At 33.0% G+C, this 22,086-nt stretch overlaps 1 protein-coding gene and 2 long non-coding RNA genes across 5 annotated transcripts in view; 1 reads left to right on the top strand and 2 right to left on the bottom strand.

The window, feature by feature from the left end:
• Window positions 1–3,658, bottom strand: part of LOC136795704 (uncharacterized) — a 36,630-nt gene extending 32,972 nt beyond the window's left edge. For both annotated transcript variants that reach the window (XR_010843353.1, XR_010843354.1), the window contains exon 1: window positions 3,564–3,658. This is a non-coding gene — a long non-coding RNA (uncharacterized lncRNA). The remainder of the gene's footprint in view (window positions 1–3,563) is intronic.
• Window positions 1–22,086, top strand: part of LOC106678133 (uncharacterized) — a 117,084-nt gene that overhangs the window by 91,706 nt on the left and 3,292 nt on the right. For both annotated transcript variants that reach the window (XR_010843352.1, XR_010843351.1), the window contains one exon: window positions 3,984–4,032. This is a non-coding gene — a long non-coding RNA (uncharacterized lncRNA). The remainder of the gene's footprint in view (window positions 1–3,983; window positions 4,033–22,086) is intronic.
• LOC106678131 (uncharacterized) overlaps window positions 16,359–22,086 on the bottom strand; it is a 32,552-nt gene continuing 26,824 nt past the window's right edge. Inside the window, exons 5-9 of the mRNA XM_014416471.2 lie at window positions 19,484–19,648; window positions 19,376–19,411; window positions 17,669–17,746; window positions 17,470–17,585; window positions 16,359–16,509 (exon numbers count right to left, since the gene is read on the bottom strand). Of these exons, the coding sequence (XP_014271957.1) occupies window positions 16,462–16,509; window positions 17,470–17,585; window positions 17,669–17,746; window positions 19,376–19,411; window positions 19,484–19,648 (443 nt within the window). The 3' untranslated portion in view covers window positions 16,359–16,461. The remainder of the gene's footprint in view (window positions 16,510–17,469; window positions 17,586–17,668; window positions 17,747–19,375; window positions 19,412–19,483; window positions 19,649–22,086) is intronic.

The raw sequence follows: 22,086 nt of genomic DNA, 5'->3' as shown, positions 1-22,086 counted from the left end.
CTCCTTTAACTGTAGATAACTGGGAGTAAAAACTTCATAAACCTTTTTTTATATAATCCCGTATTGCCTCTATTTGTAATTCCCGATACAATTGGCTGTTTCTAAGAAAACAAGGAACGTCCACTGCAATTCTTACGACTTTATTTTGACAAGATCGTACTGGTTCCTTTTCGTAAAGGAAGCCGCTTCCCAGACTTCGCAGCCGTACATGAGCAGTGACCTGAGAATTTTTTTTTTTTCACACTTTATTTATTGAAAATATTACAATCTGCCACAAATTTGGGCAATGGGTAATAGTGCTAATTAATAATTGTACACTTTCATACAAAAAAAATGTGTATATAAAATTTTAAAAAATTAATAAAAAACATGAATATAAAAATAAATACTTGAAGAAGTTTGTCGTTAATCTACGGTCAACTATCTACACCTCAATATAAAAATAAATAAAATCTCCAAATGTACATAAAAAGAAAAATAAATGAATATAATCAAACTAAGTAAAATAAATTATATACAGTATTTAAATCTCGACCTAAGGATCCCCGAGCCCACTCTATCCCCCAGGTATGAGGGGTAAAGTAATGCTCTTCGAGATCCCAGCGGAGCTCTCTCACCGCGTCACTGGTAATGAGCCAGTGGAAGCTGAGTAAGTTCACTAAACCCGCAATCGCTCAACATGAGCGGAGCATCTAGCTATAACCAAAACACCAACTGTCAATTTTATTTTACAAAAAGTCTTTTGGCCACTGTCGTTTTAACCTTCGAGGTGAATTATAAGAATGGGTAGAACTAGATAAGGATTGAACCAAAGGATAAGGTTGTTCATCAAAGTTTTTATGGAATTTGAGAATTTAGTTGGTATAAGATAAAGGACAAAATGGATATAAAGGCCATTGTGTAGTGTTCTGTTGGAAACATAATAGGGTATATTGGATTTTGGATTGAAAGGACTGGATACGTTTGATGTTCGAAGGTTTAGCTGTTCCCCAAAGTTCAAGGCCGTAGGTCTCATATAGGTCTGAGGATGGTCTAATAAATTAGTAGTTTGTTTTCTTTTGAGATTAGAGGTCCTGCTGAGTAGTCGGTAAAGATGACTGGATTGCCTGTTTAGCTCTATTCTTTTGAATCTAGAATGTAGGTTCCTGGTGAGTCTTTTGTTTAGTATGAATCCAAGATATCATACTGTGTCGGATGTGGGTGAAAGAATGTTATTAAAAATAATAGATGGGCAGGAGCTTCGGCGGAGGGTGAAAGTCACATGGGTGCATTTCGATTAATTAAATTTTACCCGCCATTGATGGCACCATTGCTCAATCAGGGTGAGGTGTATTTGGAAATTGGATGAGGCTGTTACAGGATCAGGATGGGAGGACAGAATGGCTGTATCGTCAGCAAACCAGGAACATATCGGGAGTAATGGGAATGCCAGCAGTGAAGAGGATGTAGAGGGCAGGACCCAAGACACTGTCTCAGAAGAGGATATCTTCCCGAAACAGTCATAAACAACGTTTGGGGCTATCACTCCATCATCAGGTATTTGCTATATTGTCATGTTGCAGCATAATTCCAAAGATTATGCAAGAATTTGCTATTAATGCTGGTCATACAGTCTTCACTCAAGACCATATTTATATCTTCTTCTTAATGTTAATGGTTCTTACTAGATCAGTTTCATCTAATTAGACTTATTATATTAGAGGATATTCTCCTCTCCTTACAGCTGTGTGCTGGACCCGCCCTAGTAACCATCTCTTCTTTAATACTAAGTTCGTTTTCGGATTGTAGAGCCAGAGAGAGAAAAGGGCCAAACTGTACTAATAGATCAAGAGAGAGTGGATGCCTAGACTGCTTGGCTATTCTATGAAGAGAAGGAAGACAGCGATAAGTCATAGAGGTGTTATTAAGACTGGCGTGCTGCAGGGCACTCCATCAGCCCCTTAGCTTATCTCCTTGTTGGGATAATTCGCCGCAATCTTGGCCCCCTCCACTTCCTCAGCCTTCCTACGAAATAATTATCACCATTAATCGCTCCTCAGGCTCTCCGATACGATCCTTGTTAGCCTTTTGACCTCTACCCTTAAATGCAATTAGTTTCTTTCAGATTAACCGTTCCGTTATTTTCCATAGAGGTCAAATAAAAAAAAACATATTTGTCGTTCCTGAAAATGTTTATAAGTTTTTACTTTAATTTTCATATATATGGAATATGTAATAAGGGAAAGAACTGCGATCGTTCAATATTTTGAATCCGCGTATTCGACAAAAATACTCGTTCTGAAGTCTCACAAAATGTTCAAAACTACTAAAGTATATAACGATATATTTTTCAAATATAAACCAAGGTAAAGAGCACAGGCTGGGAAATATGTTGTATATAATGTATAGCCTCTAGAAATATTGTTATGAATTCACTATTTTTTGCTTTACCTTTGGGAACGGATCGGGGCAGATTAGAACGAAGCGTTACTTTTTTATGAAAGTTGTGAATTATGAATAATTATGAAGTAAAATAATTTATAATGTAAAACACTTGTAAAAATACTGTCTCTATTATCCTTAGAGCAACTTGAAATGTAGGAAAATAAGAAGAGAGGAAAGTTAGCGCTGGAATGCACTGTACATTAACTATCTTAATTTTTGATGTAATACTTAGAGATTGTGGTATACGCGACACCACTGTCATACACTTGGGGACCATAACCAACTTTGGGATTCGCTGCCGTATATCAATAACTATTCTGTATGTTGTATTTGATCTTTCGGCTGGTTTTAGCCTCGAAATATTATTTAAGACGGAACATTTTTTCTTCCTAGTTATATAAATACCGGAGTAAATTCATTTACAGTGTTTTAGATGTGGTACATAAATAAAATTAATATATCTCTCTCTCTGGGATGAAAAGTCAATTTAGATTCCGCTATGCTGTTATATTCGAGTGGAAGATCACTAGGGAATAGTGAAAGAGGAAATTAAGTATGAAATCAGACATTTGGATTAATCATAATATTTAAGTTTTGGTTCCACATGTGTATTTCATCAGCCTTTTCCCATTATGTAAATCGATAAATTTTTGTCTTGCAAAAATTATTTATCATTGACACTAAAAGACTTAGTGAGCCATATGAAGCAGTGAAGAAATTCGCCTCAGTTGTCCTTAAGAAGTTGAGAGCAGAAGCGAGGGCTAGAAGGTGTGACTAGCATGGAAAACATAAAAACCATGCGAAGAGAACCATGAGATGGAAGTCAGCCATTTCCCCCCATTAAGTAATGCCTACCGGCGGTTCCGTAGAGAGGAATGAACAGGTATAGGGCGGTGGTTGTAGTGGTTAAAAATCCCAGACACGGGTAGGTACGGGCCTATCCGTGTTTTTTTAAAGATTTCCACCGATCCTCATATAAAACACACATATAACAAACATAGATGACACTAATTGAAGATAAAGTATAATATTACAAAGGCTTACCTTCTTAAATTATACAAACAAATGACAAAAATTGGAAATATTAGAAAAATCGGATAGTGTGCCAGTAAATAATGAAATGTGCTAAAGAAAATGACTTTGCACTACTCTTTTCCGTAAGTCTTAGATAGTATTTACATGATTCGAAGATAACATGACATATAAAAAATAATTATGGTATACTATAATCACTTTAGACAAAATCGTAAGGGACCGCAAGAATTAATTCAGTTTTAAAAATTTTCCAACATGTGTTGCTAAATGCTAAATAATATGGAACTTTACGGCCTGAGTGGTGTAAGAGTTCAAGGTGCCAGGGTTATGGCTTTGCTGCTTAGCTTAGGTTGCCCTCATGTGCGTACTTTATGTCATCAATGTCATAATTTGTTTCATATTGCCAATGTCAGTAATATGAAATGTCAATTAAATATTTATTAAGCAAATTTTATTCGATATTTCATTTTAAAAAAATTGATTTTTATGTTTCAATAATTAATTTTCAACATTATTTTTTACAGGAGACTGCGTTGAACATCACAACAAACCATAGTTTTAGATGGCAGACAGGTATGTTAAATTATTTTTAATATTGTTCTGAAATATTTGATAATTATTTCATTTCATATTACATCCGAATTTTTTTGTGGACAAACAAATACAATAAAATAATACGTATCCCTGACTTGATAGAATTAGTGTTGAATTTGATCGATATTTTAATCAAGTTGAAACAATACAATACTTGTATTTAATTATTCCCTTTCGTTTAATTAGTAACTATGAGAAACAGGTTTGAACTAAAATTGATTGTTTTCACATATTTGATTATTTTTGCTTAGCTATTTTAATTAAGAGGGTTTGGCTTGAGCATTTTGTTCATATAGGGAAACAAACGTTTATATTTCGCTAGCATTCCATCTGTTTTATTTATACTTTGGTCTACCTTCCGTTAACCCTTTGATGTTGTTATTACGGCATGTTTATTTTACCTCCCTCAATTCAGTTTTGCTTTGACCTCCTTGCTACGGTAAAACTCGTTTCTCTCACCAGTAGACTCCTAACGTGACATCTTATCTCTCTCATTGGAGCATTTTGCTCTGCTGGATATCTCCTGGGTTACTTATTTCAAATCATGAGCCGACGCAAGAAGATCTTAGATCTTTTACTTTTCTGCCGCTGTTGGAATAGCTGTAATTTACAATTTCAATTTCAAATTACATTGGGAGTAATCATAAAGATTTTTGTCTTTATCACATCCAATTATATAAAAAAAAATAGTACAAAATCTTCCATGAGATAAATACTTTAGAAAACACCTCTTAGGGGACAAAAAGACATTTTTCTTTCAGATTAGATTTTTTAAATTATTCTTTTTTATATTCCTCTAATATTAATAATCATCTTTTATTTGATTGTTGTTATTTATTCACATTATTTCTTCAGTCTTTTTTAAAAGATTTTCTATCCCTTTGCCTTGTTCTAAACTGACACATGGATGCGGCTCAGGTCTATTCCTCCTCTCCACTCTCTAGCTCCTTAACAACAAAACAGAAAAGGAATTCTTGAAAAATTAAATATCCCTAATATTCCCCCCGACAAAATTAGACTCAAAAGAGCAGCAATGCTTCTCATGTATTTATACGTTTGAATTTAATGCTTTATCAGTTCATATTAAAATAGATATTGTTCACACCAATTAATAGAAATAATTTTAAAGTTGTAATGAGAGTAAAACTAAAAAAGATGTGTAGCGACGTAAAATTTATTCAAATTAATAATTAAATTAAAATGTTGATTAGTAATATTACTTTTTTTTTTTTAAAGAAAATAATAACAATGTATATTTTAACATTAATACACGTAAAAAATGTATAATTAGAACTTATGAATGAAAAGTATTCTTCCTTGTTTTAATTATTTATTTTATATCATTAATAAACAATAACAACGTTTCGGTGTTGTCACCCCATCATCAGGTATCTAAAACAAACATTGAATTCTCAAATTCATACCATGCATACAACAATTACAATATATCACAATTTCTTATTAAAATTTGTTTTAAAGAATTACCTGATTAAACATCTATCTATAATTACTTTGTGTTTTCTCCTTATTAGTCTTGTATTGCTAATAATAAAATATTAATGTCACAACTATAAAGTTTTTTAATAATTAAAAACTGACATATTCTTAACAAGCAGATATAAACTACCTTCATGGAACCAGGATAGAACGTAAAGTAAACTGATCTGCCCGAAACTCGTCTCTTATACCTTCAACTTGCGTTCTCATGTCATAGATACCACCCAGGTCTCAAAACCATAGATCACCTCAAGTCTTATTACTTTCTCATAGACCAGGCATATAAATATATACATATTTATAATGACTGACGCTTATAAACATTTTAATTAATAAAATAATAAATATTTACCGCTATGTAAAATGTTATTAGATTGCTGCCAATGGGTAATTTCTCTACACGCCTGTAACACTCCAATTTAACCAAATTTATTTGTAAATTGGAATAAATAAATGTTTAAAAAAAAATACGTGCGACTTTTGTCAAATTTTGACAGCCTATAACTCTTTTACTACCAACTTTATAACTAAAAAAAACCAAAGGAAAAAAAAGAACAATAGTTTCTTATATACATTTATTTTTTTGGAGTTCGTGTTAAAATGTATGGACCGCCGTAGTAGCACTGTCCAAATTGTTTCGGATTTTAATTAAACGATTCATATAATAAAACGAATAATAACTTTTTTAATTTCAAAATTTTAGTTATTACCACTTCTATTTATATACATTTTAACAACACTTTTCATTATTAAATAAAATACAGAAATAGTTACAGTGTCATTTATTCGAATGTAACTTGAAACACATAAGTAACCAGACTTACAAGTAAGAAGCTTTAGGAAATAAGATCGCAAAGCTTCTTAGGAAAAGAAATTCCATGGGAATTTATCAAAATATATCATATTTCATTTTCCCAATAGTAAACTTATGTTATTATTGTTAAAAGTTTAGAAAAATCGATTGGAGTATTAGTTAGTTAGTGTAATAGTATTTTTTCATTTGTGGCTGGTTCATGTGTGCTCGATTATTATAAACAATTTACAGGTTTTGACAAGGTTAGGAGAAGGGAACGAGGATGAAGGAGTATGATGAAATGCTTTCAGTGCAAGTGTCGCCAGAAGGCGGGGTTTATTCCTTTCATAGTCCTGGCATCCGGTTTAGTACAATAGGTTTGATTTATGAAAAACTTTATTTCAGAAACCATAGGACTTACAGATGTCTGCCAGCACTCATATTAAATCTAATTAAATTTACTATATAATAGTTAATAACGTTTATCTTTCTAGGAGTAGTAGTTTTTATATTTGACAAAATAAACTCATAAAATGTTAATTCCTAGTTGTTCGTTTAAAATATTGGATTTTTTAAAAATATAACTCTAGACCCATAAGACGCACATATATCTGCCAACACTCAAAATAAAGAAAATTTAACTTACTATAAAGTAGTTTATGACACTTAGGGGGTAGGGGTTGTAGTTTTTATGATATTCACAAATGAATATAAATTTGGCAAATAAAAATTTGTCCGAACAACTATAAATCAATTTATTTCAATTTCATGCAAATTTCATGAAAACTACTACTCCTACGAAAATAAACGTCATAAACTACTTTATAGCTCATTAAACTAGCTTTAATTTGAGTGCTAATAGACATATATACGTCACATAATTCCTGAGATATAGATTTCTGAAAATAAATTAACTAACCACTCATATTTCAGTATGTTCCATACAACACTTTTATGTAATGTTCCTTTTTAAATAGCTATGTCTCGAGAACTATTGAACATAAATTTCTCTATTAGGGCTTATAATTTAGCAAATTTACTTTACTTTAAAGGATGCTCTCTTAGATTTTCTATTGTTGTTAGCATAGAGCTCCGAATGAAAATTAATGTTTTTTAAGCCGCCATTTTATATCCCCCCTACCTATACTTGGCAGACTCATCAATTTTGACTAGTAATTGTACTTTGTTTTGAATTCAGTAATCAAAAATTGGAGTGAAATAACTACTTTTTTCTCCTCTTGGGCTCTTGTTCTAGTACTACATATTTGACAGTTGAGAGTTGCTGCCCCATCATATTCCAGATATGTCTACGCAGGGGGATTTATTAAATGAACAACTTTCTCTATTATGTGAGAAATAATTATTTATTTATATTCAACGTTATATTTTATTGTTTTTCTTAGAAGAAATTAATTTTATATTAACAGTTCCAAAAAAATATTAGTTGAAAAATTAAACAGTTCAATTCAATTTTATATTCACTCCTTACATTATAGAACAATGAATATATTTTGGAATCCAGATTCAAATCTGTTTGAACAGAACAGAGAAAGAAGCACGAATGTCTTGAGAACGGTTTAATAGATTTTCATTATAGATATACCAAATTATTGGAAATAACATTTATAAATCTTCCATTTACCTCACCTTTGCAATTTTTTTTTTATTCCCTCCCTTGCCATTTCTGGCAAACGGGGTGCGGGAGCAGTGGGGTAGTGCGCTGGGGATTGCGCATGCCAGTGTTCCCAAATATGACCAATTCTTTTTTTTTTCTTTATTCTTTTATTAAATTTTTTCCTGTGGTTCAGCCCAGCTCTAGGTTTAGCACCTTACTGATGGGGCTGCACCTTGTCCACTGCATCCGTTCGGCAGGTCCTTCTGGTGCACATCAGTCTGGGTGCTTCCTGCAGTTGGCAGGCTGGTCCAGCCCTCCTGGTCTCAGTCTGGGTCAGCTTCCTCCTCTTCTAGTGGCTCGCCGATGTTGGGCGGTCAAGTCCTTCAGATTGTGAAATGAGTTGGGCCCACCACCTTTTTCCACCTGTAAATGAACTCCCTGAAGAAGGGATAATTCTCTTATTCCATCAAACAGGGAAAAATCGACTCGGCGAGGGCGAAAACCCCGGTCTTTCTCGACAGCCTGTCTCGGTGTTCTTCCATGAAGGAGAAATCTACTATTTCGTGTTCTGCTGTTTCAGGAACTCCGCACGTGGAGCATGTTCTTTCCAAAGCTCTGCAGCTTTCCCCGAAAGCTTCCGTGTCCTGTTAGGATCTGTGAGACCCAATAGTCTTGGAGGACCCATTTAGCCTTCAATCTAGAAAGGACGGTAGTGAAGAATTTGCTCAAAGTAATGCCCTTCTGGCTTTCTACCCACCGTCCATTCCACTCCTGTATTGAGTCCTCTCGCAGTATTTTCTTCCATAAGTTTGGAGTCTCACTGGTCCTCTCTCGGAGCTCCTCCGGCAGCGCTTCTAGTCCCTGCCTCTTTACTTCATATTTAAGGACATCCTCCCTGAGGATGAGGTCCAGGGGCATCGCTCCTGCCAGCACCTGCACCGCCTCATATGACACCGTTCTGTATGTCTTCGTGACCCTCAGCAGAGCCAATCTCTGTATGGTCTTTTCTTCCGTGTCTGCGTGAGGTTCCGGCTCCACGTAGGGGACACAATACTCACACCTTTGCAACTAAAGGTTTTTCAGAAAATGACATTTAATATGTAAAATCCCTATTAACTTCAACGTAAATCTGCCTTTTAAGAGGCATGGCCTAATCTCTACTTTTTAGCTTCATTTTTTCTTAGAAGGAGTATAGTAGGGTTGGGATTTCCCGTGGAAGGGTAATATGGTGTAGAGGTTACTCATGATATCGGCAAGGATCTACCAATCGGTTCTTCGCTGTTCAATGCCCTCGTCCGTCCTCTGAGACTAGAATATTGATTCTAAATATTCATATTTATGTCAGCTGGTACCTATGAATCATAGTTTTTTTAGCTAGTCAGGTCTAGTTCATTACTACCACAATCGCAGGCTAACAACAAAATCGTATGGTATTGTATGGAGCATTGTAGCTTCGAATATATCGTTACATGATGGCAACTACACCTTTTTGGCAAGCCATGATGTGGACAGAAGCTATATCGATAATAATTATAATACAAACATGTGTTATTATAATGTATTTTTCTATTAATATTTACCTTTGAGTCACTTCCATGTTAGATTAAGCGGGCAACGGAAATTGGCAAGTTTCCTATTCCAGACGTAGCTGGTTATTATTGGTTACATTGTTTTTGTTCCTTTTTGTATTTTGAAACCTTGTATTGGAATCTGAAAATTGTAATAACATAGTAACAACCAGTATACTATGGTGGTATGTTATTGAACAGAATGTATTCGGGAGGGGTACAGTGTCTATGCTACTAACTACATGTTGTTTGAGCAAGGTGCCTACACAGCGGTATTCTGGCGTAGGCGTAGTATTAAATCAGTGTAATATGCAAATCACTCACATCACCGATGTCTCGTCTATCCGTGACTAATTCCAACCAAGACAATTGGCCAAATCAGTGGTATTAGGTCTCGTACCTAGAGGGTCGGGGCAGATGTTCATGACAACAACCCAACATAATGGAGAGACGATATTGTAATATCTTCAGTAAATTATTTCATTTGAACTTTTTGTGAATTTTATTTCGATTTAATTTGGCCCGTTTATAACTATTACACATTGTCTGATCGATGCAGAGTATAGTATTGAATATTTGATGTTTTTTTTTACCTCTTACCTCCCCAAGGGAATGAAAGTCAACCTTCACATGCTGGATCAGAACTGGCATCGCTTTAGGTACAAGGTTGCTAAGGTGACAGTTTAACACAGTGGACTACCATGGCCTCACATGACTATCCTCAACAAAAAGTCGATGTAAGCATTCCTTGCTGTGTCTTTGGTAATATTAATATTTTTTTTTTTTATTCCGGTACTTGTCCCTTTAGAACTATATTACATCTAAGAATAGGTGTTAAAGCTTTAAAGAAAAACCAAACATTTAAAAATAAAAATGAAATTATAAAATATCTAATAAAAAAAAAAAATAGCGACATTAATTAACAAAAAATGTACAAGTAATAAATAAAACAGTCTATCATACCGTGAGTCACTTATTTTACTGATAAAAGTAAAATGAATAAAAATAACATAAAAATGAACTGAAAAATAATTATAAGTAAGGAGGGAGAAATTAATGTTTATATACATATTTACAAGTTAAGGATAAAATTAGAAACATCTCATGTAAAAAAGAATAATAATAATAAGTCAAAAATGATAGACAAATCCTCTAATAAATCATAAACCTTAAGGTATATTCAAAAATAAAATAAAAGCCAAAAAATGTGGTAATGGTGATTATATAAACATATATACATACTAAGTATTCTAAATTATTCGTTATTATATTACTTCGTTTCTTAATAATTATAACAACATCCATTTATATTTATGTTATATTTTATTCATCTTTCTATCCATTTACTAATACTATTTGAAACACTCAATTGTTTTTCAGTGAGAGTTGGATGAACAGGAAGTGACAGGAAAAATACGGTATTTAAAAGTTGGAAGTATATTAAAGTGAAGAATGAAGAAATTCCACAGGGAAGCGAAATGGATTAGGAAAGATCTGTCAGAGGTAGCGGTTCGATTGGCAGTTTCATACAAGTCTGAAGACCGCGAACGTGTATTGAGAATCGGAATTGAAGGAGATAGGAGGAGTACGATGAACGGCAGGTTTGGATAGCTTGGAAGAGAACGAATGTAATAAAATAAATACGACAGGAAGAAGGATTAACACTTCAACTCTTCGTAAAATCGAGTAATAGAGACGTCCCTGGGGACCTCGAAGATGAAACGTATAGAGCAATTAATTAACCGTTTAATTTTCCCTCGAGATCACCGAAACACCCCCGCAAACCGCACAACAATAGTCAAAGTAGGGGATTAAGGAACTAACCTGGAGGCTGCGGGTGGCAAAGGGAAGAATGTGATTTAATCGATTTAGAATGGAGGAGGTACGACGAGAGTGCTGGTTTTTCTAGAAGAGATTTTGGTCTAAGGCGACTCTAAGATTTTTGACGGATAGATTGAATTTTAATGGATTATTATTTAGCAACAAGGTTGGAATACGAGAAATAGTTTTCAGGAGATAATTAGGCCTTATTATGATCGTCTGAGTATTACCTGCATTTGACTTAAGCTTATTTTCATCTACCCAGTGATTAATTTGACTCAAGTCATCTTGAAGTTTTCCCGTGGCAACTAATAGGTCGGATAAAGACCTGAAAACACTTACCCAAAGTGTTGAATAAGGACGGGAAGGTCATTGATGTAGATAGCGAAAATAATGGAAAATAGTGATGAACCCTGAGGGACACCATAGGCGAGGGGTCGGGTAATCGATGTTTATCTGGAGCCACTACGTACGGGAGAGATCGGTAAGGAAGGATTAAAACCAGGGCATGGCACTGTTAGAGGGAGATTTCATAGTTTGGTAAGAAGGATGATATGGTAAACTGTATCAAATGTTTTAGAGGAATCTAATAGGATACGGACTGTTAGGATTTGATGTTCAATGGCAGTTTTGAAGGGTTATTTTAAGAGGAGTGAATTGTGTTTGAATAGGCCCGGTCGAATGCCGGATTTTTGGGTGTTGATGAAGGAACGTTCTGCAGGGAAATTTAAAAGTTGATTTTGTGCAAGATGTTTTAGCGGTTTTGAAGTGTTAGAAATGGGGTGGAAATTTATAATTTATAAATTTGGAGATTTATTTCATTGTGGAACTAAAGTAGTTTTTTAAAGGGTTGAAAACGTGGCTTTTTGCCAAGAAAAAATGTAAACGGAAGGCTAAGACAAGGCCCTTTTAGCGTATGAATTAGTGTCAGAGAAATCTGATGATTTCTAATCTGTTATATAGTTTATAATAATGTATGGTATTATAAAATATACTGTTATAAATCGATGGAACCAATTTGAATATTTAATGTTAAATGATTTTGGTTCTTTGATTATTCTATTTTACTTAAGCGATTTAACAAATTTTGAATGCCCGACTTTAAGAAATGTTATTTTCTCTTTTAAAATTCTTAAATATGATGCTTAGAAATTTACCAAAAATTTGAAGATTGTAACATATTTTTTCTGTGAATTGTTTTATTCCTACAATTCAATTTTAATATCGTGTAGTTTTGTCAAGTTGTGTTATGTCTAATCCAAAATCCTCATCTGGAAATATACTTTCTATCTGATTTGGTTGGTCTTTATATTGCTATGTATTGATAATATTGGACTACGGAAGTTTAACTCAATAAATATTCAGAATTTACCTATTCGCAGGTACAAAGGATTGGCTCTTCTCATCACGATCGGTCATAATGAGAAGAAATAAAACATGAAAACGTTTTGGAGATCAAAGGATGGGAAGCCGCTCCGATATTTAGGTTGAGTTCTTGTTTCCGCCCCCAAAATTTTATTAGCCAGTGAATAGCTGGAAAGAAAGTAGATAGCAGGAAATAACTCCATCGAGAAGAAAAAACGAAAGATCACTATTGGAGAGAGTTTGGAAGAGTGCAGTCTAGTGGAGTCTTAGAGGAAATCCAAAGTGGTTGACCAGCTCCAGCAAAGTGATGCCGATGAGGAAAAACTGATAAGTTGGTATTCCTAAACTGTAATTTTGAATGGCAAATTAATTAGATATTAGTGTCAATAGAATAATTAAGGTAGTTCCAAACCATCTTAATTTCAAATCAGGATTAATTATGATGACCTGTTCATCCTCTCTCTTATATCAATCATTCCTCTTATGGAAATATTTGTAGATATTATTTAATGTTAGCCTGAGTTTATAGTTTAACCACCTTGCATGCCATCTGATTAGTAAATTAGTGATTGCACATAGCTTGGTAAATTGGTGAACATGACACCTTTGGAAAAGATATACAATTAGTAATCACTTACAATTATATCTGGCATAACGTAGCAGCGGTGTCTGTGATATCTAGTTCTTAGTTTAAATAGTTATTGGTTTAAGAGCTGTAGTTCGGTACATCTAGGAACCAATAGAGAGATATATAATAGAAATAGAGATAAACAAATTCATAATAAATATAAATGCTGTTCTCGGAACCCTCACTCGCCTTTAAATCTCGTTTAGCCAGAAGCATAGCAATATATATCAGATATGATTGAGCTTCAAATGAGAATGATGTGGTTTTAGCTGTTCAAGGTGAAAAGCTGAAACTCCTAAGTTCCCGGAATCTATTTACTCCGTTTACATCAACCCGTTAGAAGACTTAATCCATACCTTCATATAGAAACAATCTCTTTCTATGGCTTCCAAGAAGCTCTGTATGTTGTTCACAATTAATTACTTTTCATACAGGAATGTCAAGACACCTAGTAACATACATGTGCTTAAATAATTAGTTCAATCAAGTAACTTCTTATGTGTGTTAAATAATAATTATATTTTCTCAACGGCACTCGTGAGCAAAATCATTTTTTTTCTCAAAAATAATGGACTTACACAACGTATCATATCGAAGAAATCGAAGAGAAGTGGAGGTGCAATAAATATTCATTGAATTTAGTTTTGCAGGTATCTAGGAAAATATATTGTTATGTATTGAACATTTCAACATTATAAATATTTTCAAATAGGATATACTCTAAACGTTTGGGTTAGAATTCTTAGATCCTATTAAACAGTGGTTTGTCTTTAAAACTCTACAGAAATTCGGGAAACCTTTTAAGAGCCGAAAAATACAGGATAGTCTGAGGTCGAAAGGTTTAATTGAATAAGGCCAAGTGTCGTCAGTCCATAAGATAGGAGCCTACATATGTAAGTCAATTATGCTTTATACAAAAACGTGTTGTGCTGTCATTTTGAGCTATCCTGCGTGTGTGAAGGCACAAAAACCATTTAAGACTGAAGAAGAAACTAAAGATTTACGCTCCCGAAGATCTAAGTTGGGTTAGTCGGATTGAAATACAGATTATGAAGAGAAAAACACTTGGACCTACAGAGTTGAAGGACACTTGGAGTGGACCATGGGAAAACTCAGACCTAGGACATGGCTGCCTCAAATAGAGATAAGGGAACAAATGACAGCCAGCAACATCATTGGTTAGACTTCCCCGCATAGCACGGAACATATCACTTACTGCAGCGTTCCACCCCACAGTTAGGTATTCATAGTGATGTAAAATTATTTTATGGCAAAACAATCTATTTGAATCATTGCTATTATAGTTTATTATTTTTACATTACGTCTGTTTTTCATTGTAATCATTAATATATTTCATTCCATCATTAATATATTTATATGTATGCCTTAAGAACTTTACTATCAGATTTATCATTTGAAATTAGCCATTATCTAAACGTTTCAATACGTAATAATAGGTGTGGTTTCCTCTTTAGCACTGGAGAAACAATAAAGGGTGAAACTGGAATAAATGTGTAAGCTATATTTAAAATATGACGTTTGTATGAAGCCATGAAATTGATTTCTGTTTTTTTTCGACTTCTAAATATTACTGACATTTGAAAATCTTTGCGCGCCTTAAGGTGGATCCACATGTTGGCCGCTCGCCACGAATCGGAAGCTTGTACAAATGCTCGGTAAACAAAGAGCGGGCCTTCCACATGTCAGTGTTCTTCAGAGAGGCAAGCATGGCGGACGTACTAGTGGTTTCAGCCATTGCACTTGGATTGTATTATTTTTATTACAAAAAAAGAAAATTAAAGAAGATTAAATATAAAACTTATTATAAAAAGTACTAACAAACACCTTTAACCTCCTAACAGCTCTCAGTTGCAACTAGACAAAGAACAATGGTGGAGATGCTACACGAACCCCTTTGATCTGTGTCCAAAAAACCGACTCTCGACGGATCGGCAACGAGCCTAGTCCAACCAAGCCACCCATCCACATGCCCGCGTATGTCTGAGTTCGCCATGGCTTGGCCAACATGTAGAGGCCCCTTTACAATAATCTATCTTGTGAGTGTAAGAGTAGATTCACTACCTATTTATGAGAGGGGATTACTTTCATGTTTTACATTACCGATAAGCTTGTACTTCACTAATATCAAGATAGGTACCTATCTACTGTCAAGTACTTTGATGGTCACCAGGTGATATTAATTTTTATTTGATAAATGCCCCTTAGTTTTAGTTTGAGTAGTTATAAAATGTTCCATTAAGAACATATTTGTCCCATTAGTATTATTTCAAATTGGGCGTAACACACCAAAGTAAGGATGTAGTTAATACTATTTTGAAGTAAAATATGAAGTGAATTTCTTAATTTAAAAAATAAAAAACACAGTTAAACATTTCTTAAATTAACCCTTTTATCTAATAAACTGAAGGGGTTTATTAAAAAAAAATTAAACCAATCTCTTATGTTTTCCCATATTTTTCCTTACATGCAGAAGATACTTTAAATATTTATAGAACTAAAGGTCAGTTAAATATTTAGTGTTATGGATCTGATATATTATATAGAAAAATAAAAATAGGTATTAATTTAACTACACTGTTACCGAGATGAACTGTCAATCTCTCCCATCTGATAGGTTTTTCAGTTGTTCAGCTCTTTTTTCATAACTGTCATTCTTCACAATTTTCTTTTCATATTCTGTCCTCTAAACAGGAAAATACTGAGACCTAGATTTTTCGCCCAATTTAAAATTCGCCTACATCAATCATCTTTTTGTAACATTAGACTTGGATTTTCTTCCTATATATATATTTTAGTCTAAAAAAAAAATAGTATTGTCTCTTCCAACTTCCATTGTAAATTTTATTTTCGAATATATACAAATATGTTTAAAAATATTATTTAAGTGGTTAGCTGGAACAATTAATCATTGGTCTACTAGTGAAATGCACAAGTCAAAAATTGAACATTTGAGATATTTGATATACTTAGTTCTTGAACTAATAACAAAAATAAAATAGGGCATCAATATATTTATTAATTTAAAGCCAAGATAAATTATACACAGACTTGAAACAGTGACACATTTACTTTAAAATGATGTAAAATGTGCTCAAATATTCATGAAGGACTATTCATTTTTCCCACAGTTTTACAACTCTTCGGTATCTAAAAGCAAATGAAAATATTATAAATATTCGTTGTTTTAGTTTAATTTTTACTGTAAGTGAAAAATGTTAGACTTTATTTATTTTTCCTTACTAAATTAATATATATTCTATTATATGAATCAGTTACTTTGTTTTGTTATTTTTTCTCTTATGCTGCCGAAACGTAATTAATAAAACTTAAGCATGGCTCTGTTGATATAGAGTCCTAAAGTAACCGAAGGAATCTGAGGAAAAACTCATCTGTGATAAATAGTTAGAAACTAAAAGTATATATACAAAATCATTTAAATATTCAATATTTTGTTTTCTTAACCTCAAGTCAAAGTTTATTTCTAAGTGGGAGTCTGGTTGGATAGGGTTTTTTTTTTTTTTTTTTTTTTTTTTTTTTTTTTTTTTTTTCATCACACAGGCATTGCAGAATGTAGGGTGATTTTTTATTTTACTGTCACCTAAAGTTTATCTAATTTTATTTAAATTTTGTGATTGTGAGAATAGGGATGTAAGGCTTCTTTGGTCACTTCCTCAGTGTTAAAAGAAACTTTGATTAGGTAGGAGACTATTGTGAGTATATGTTTTATTCTGAATATAAGATAATATAATTTAACATAAAATTCCACTTGTAATGGGTCTAGACTATAGTCACCATATATGTGGGTAAAACAAAATATTATAAATAAAAATTTTTAATAATGATAGATTGTTAAATGATGTCCATCTGTGTCATTTACTTCCGGAGTACAAATATATGTAGACTAAAAATGAAATAAGTTTTGAGGAAAATATTTTTATGTTAATACATTTGGTGGCATAATTTTGTTTTTTAATGTCACTTATTATTTTGTACATCTAAAGATTTTTGATATTTTTTTTTTGCTAACAACATCTCTCCTATTTGTGTGCTAACAATATCTCTCTTACAAATTATTTAAAAAAAAAGAACTATTATTTTATTTCTTACTCTTTCCGTGAACTCCTCTAAATCTACGATGTGTCTTTCATACAAAGAATGTAGTAGGGATAACATCTTTTCGGCTTCGTCTTTCTTGCTATCTTCTAGCGTGCACCGTTTCAGAGCTGCAAAATTAAATAGAGAAGAATTTATGATCGTATTCAAATGAAAGGAATAATAAAATGTTTGATTTTAATAATTATCAGACCTGTATGGATAATATTTAAGTTATGAATCAGCTCATACCGACGCTCGTTGCACCTTATCATTAGTTCAAGGAAAGGGACTGCGAAATGAAAATGCTGTTTTAGTTTAATTTTGCAAAAATTAAATTTCTTATTAATTACTTAACCTAATCAATAATTTATATTATTTTATTTGTATTAAAAGTTTTTTATTATTGTATTGTAGCACCACTGCGTACTTAACAACTAAAAAACAACCACAGCCTCCTATATACACAAATCTCTAATAAATTTAATATTACAGTGCAGGAGGCCTAGTTATTCAGTAACTCTAAAAGCAACAGACTTATAAAATGGTGGATAAATGAAAAATATATGGTGTAATATTTTAGTTTTAGTAGAGATTTTGTTTTATATAAAGTGTTTAGTTTTTTGTTTTATTTAATTAAAATTGGCCAGATCTAGGATTATTTTGTTTCTGCAAATTGTATATATTATTTTATTATCATTTTAGTTATGCTTAAATAAAGTGTATTAACCTGTATAAGATATATAAGAAGTAAAGGTAATAATAGAAAGGATTTGGAAGTAAACCTTAAATACGTAAAAAAAAATATGTTATTTCTTATTAAAATTTTAATAAAAATAATTTAAAAAAATAACATAACCTCTGTCAATTTGACCCCAAATCCTCTAAATTTTTTTAGATTTCTGGAAACTCTCAATTATTTACAGAAATAGTCTTCTCGTTTAATAAATAAAGAACACCATTCCAAGATACGCGTGCAAACTTACGTTTTGTGCAACTTTGACTTCCTATAGCTCATTTTCTATCAACTTTAGAACTTTGATTACTAAGGATAATTGTTAGAACTCCTTGCGGGCTAATAAAATTTTAGTCTAATTTTTTTTTCTTGAAAAGTAATGAAAATAAAATTTTCTTCGGATTCAGGTAGCTTCCTTAAGAGTCCTAGAGTTTTTAGTAATCTTAAGAAACATTTCTGTTGTTTGAGATACGAAAAATATTTAGTGAAAAATCCGTGCGAAAGACTTTAATGTTCTATGTGTAACCGATCTAGCCGGAACCCGATATCATTCCTTCCATTATAAACTCCCTAGCCACCCAAACCCACTAGTTTCTAACCTTGTATTTTTGACAATCCTCCTAGGTGCTTGAAAAGAAGATGGCCACGAGACCTGCTAATGTAAAACATCATTAGAGTGCTATCAATGGGTATTTTCTCTACACGCCTGTAACACTCCAATTTAACTGAGATCAAATTTGCTAAGTTTATTATGTAATGTTCAGCTGTAAATAGCAATTAATAAATAACAAAAACTCTATATCTTTTTTTGCTCTCAAAATTAGGAATTTCTTTAATAAGGATAACATATCGATCTATTTATTTACATTATGAAAGAGTTTTTTTGGTTACAAAACTATGAAATATTTTTTTTCTGCACGATGTTTGAGAATAAGGTCAGTTTTTTACGAGATTAAGAGGTATCACAGCTTGTAGTGTTCATAATTATATTTTTTTGTATTAATTTTATATTAACCCTTTCATAAACGACAGCTCCGTATGACTAACAAAATTATCTCTCCTGTGGGTGTTACAGGATACTTAAAAGTTTCACTTTATTTTTTTGATATTTTGAAATACGTAAGTTTTAATCCTATACATTTTATGCTATTGTTGCTATTCTTTCTGCTAGTAACTATTTTTTACCTTCAGAAGTTTGTCCATATTCCACGCTGAAATATTCTGTAAACAAAATATTTTCAAAACGATTTTAATTGTATTTCGCTTCTTAGTTATTTGAATTCACCTTATTACCATCAATTCTGACGAAGAAGAAGAGGGCACTAAGAAATACTGCATAGTAGAAGCACCTAGATCTGAGGATGGCCGTAGTGGTCGAGGGAACTGCTTCTTCCTCAGTTTCGTTTCTCTGGAGTGTTGTCTCTGTGACGACTGGGCGGCAATCTCCCGCTCCTATTTCTGGAATAAATATCCCTGAATCATTAAAAGGATTATAAAAATTACTGAAATTTTCATCGTTTCAATTTTCAAAAGTTTCATTCCTGTAAAGAAAGCACTGAGTCGTCTCATTAACTCGTAACATTGACTAAAGTATGAAAATTCTATGACGACTTTAAAATGTACGAAAATGTCAACCAGCTTTGAAGCTGCTATATAATATTACCTTGTGTGCCTGGGACGCCAGAATAATTTCTAAAGGTAATTATCCAATTATATTCGTATTTATTAAAATTAGTTATTACAGAATTACTTTTCCAAAAGCTTGGCGTTTTTACCAGTTATCAATTAGCCATCTTTGTAAATAATATATTAGAAAGTGGTATTGAGTAATATAATCTTCAAAGTTCAAAATTATAATCATCAAATGAATAAAGTATTTATTTGCATTTAATCTAACTATGGATAATAAAATGATTTACTGATTCATATACCCTCCACTCCCACCGTCCTTGGTAACCTTACTTATCTGACTTTTCAAACAGACAATTATAGCGAGTAGGTTGGTCGATTTACAACATGTCACAATCTCACAAGAGGAAATCATAACACAAAAAGGCAATCCTTCTCCATTGGACATGCCCCGCTAAGACCCTCGGGTGCGACGGTCCTATATTACTGCTTAAAATGGAAAGAGGAGATTTTAAGATAGTTAAAGCAAGCAATATTCAAAAGGCGCCTAAAATTGAAACGACATGAAAATGACCATGATTGGTATTATAATGATTCAAAGAAATGATTCATAGCATGAATTTTATAAAATATTCTTACATTATATATGAACAGGTAATATATCTAAATAGCTGGATGAGTAATGTATGCTGTGGTGTGTGGTAGTAGATCCATCAGGCCATCTCCTCTTTGGAAATCCAGGAGGTGTTACCTTTTTCCATCTTCCTTCTAATTGGCTTGTCGAAGCACCACCCCCAAAGCATATGGCATAAAGACAAGTGTTTGAAATAAACTATAACTATGATTATCCTAGATGTTGCTCACAGGATTAGCCTTCCACCTGTGGTCATTCTCCATTAGCTCTTAAGAGGTTCCTGTGCGTTGACAGTGTTAATTATCATTTCCCAGGGTTAGATACCCACCCAGATGTTCAGAAAAAAACATCATTTCTTGTTATTGAGATGTTCAATACATAACAATGTATATCATAGTCAGTTTCTGAGCGATTCCAGAAGGCTTTAGTGATAATATTTTAATAAACCTGTTAAAATGTTTTTCAGGTGAAATTAATTGTTTTTAAATTTTTTTTTTACTTATTTATAATGTTATAGGTGGTATGTTTTTGCTAATGATGTATAATAAATACACATATACATATTTCTTGAAGGTCTTAAAACTAAGAAAAAAAGGATCGCAGTTAAAGGAGATTTTCCGTTAACCTTTGTCATAAGCCTACAGACTGCCATATAGTATCCTACTCAGGGCTTCAGTGTAACTGAAAATAATTAGTTCCTACTGCTGGATTCGAATCCAGGTACTTGGAGTTAGTAGTATATTGCCTTTCCATGCTCTCCAGATGTAATGCTATAACAAGTGACAATTTTTCTAACAAGATTTTTATTTATGCTGTGCTTGAACTAAATTTGCATTTTCTTAAGGTTAACTGCTTAGATGCTTAGAATGTGAGATTTTAAAATTTTTAATTTCAATTGGACCGTGATTCAATAGTAAATGTTTTGTTTGTGGTCAAATTAAAATTTGACTGATAAAATGCACTTCCATGTTTTTCCCGGCATCGATTTTACTCTAGGCTAAATCCTAAGAATCCTATGATACTCTGGATTTTTATTATTAGTTTTTATTTGTAGGGAGAGGTATGTCGCTATGTGAATTATCTCCCTGGTCCGGGTTCGAATCCAGCTATCGGAGGTAATTATTTATTTTATTACTTTATCCTTGAGGCAACCCTTTGAATTCGGGAATCCTCCTTGGACTCATCTTTAAAAATGGGTACCGGTTGTCGACATAATCATGAAGAAATCACTTCCTTGCTAAGTACTGAATCCCCTGACCCTTAATGGGATGCTATAGTAGAGTTTTTTTTTAAAAATTGGAACCTGGGAATCACCAATTATTTGAGAATCTCCTGAATCTCTTAGTTGTTGTTGTTGTCTGGGGCTTAAGGGCGTGTTAGTGTTTCACATTGACCTATCAAGGATTGTCCTTAAACCAACATCTAGGTTTTTTAAACCAGAAAGAAAAGACCTTCTTAGAACATTTATTTCAATCCGTATTCAAAACTCTCCACTATTATTTCAGTCGCTCAGTGTGGACGAACGATGGTATACGACTACGTAGGATAATAGACAGCGGCTATATATTGCGCGAATGGTGCCAACAGGTAGCGGTAGGGGCGAGTCGAATGCTGTTGGGGTAGGCCTCGCTGC

The sequence above is a fragment of the Halyomorpha halys genome, unplaced genomic scaffold (assembly GCF_000696795.3).
Source record: "Halyomorpha halys isolate HHAL.00 unplaced genomic scaffold, Hhal_1.1 Scaffold125.1, whole genome shotgun sequence".
NCBI lineage: Eukaryota > Metazoa > Arthropoda > Insecta > Hemiptera > Pentatomidae > Halyomorpha > Halyomorpha halys.
This window is presented reverse-complemented; position numbering and strand designations above follow the sequence as displayed.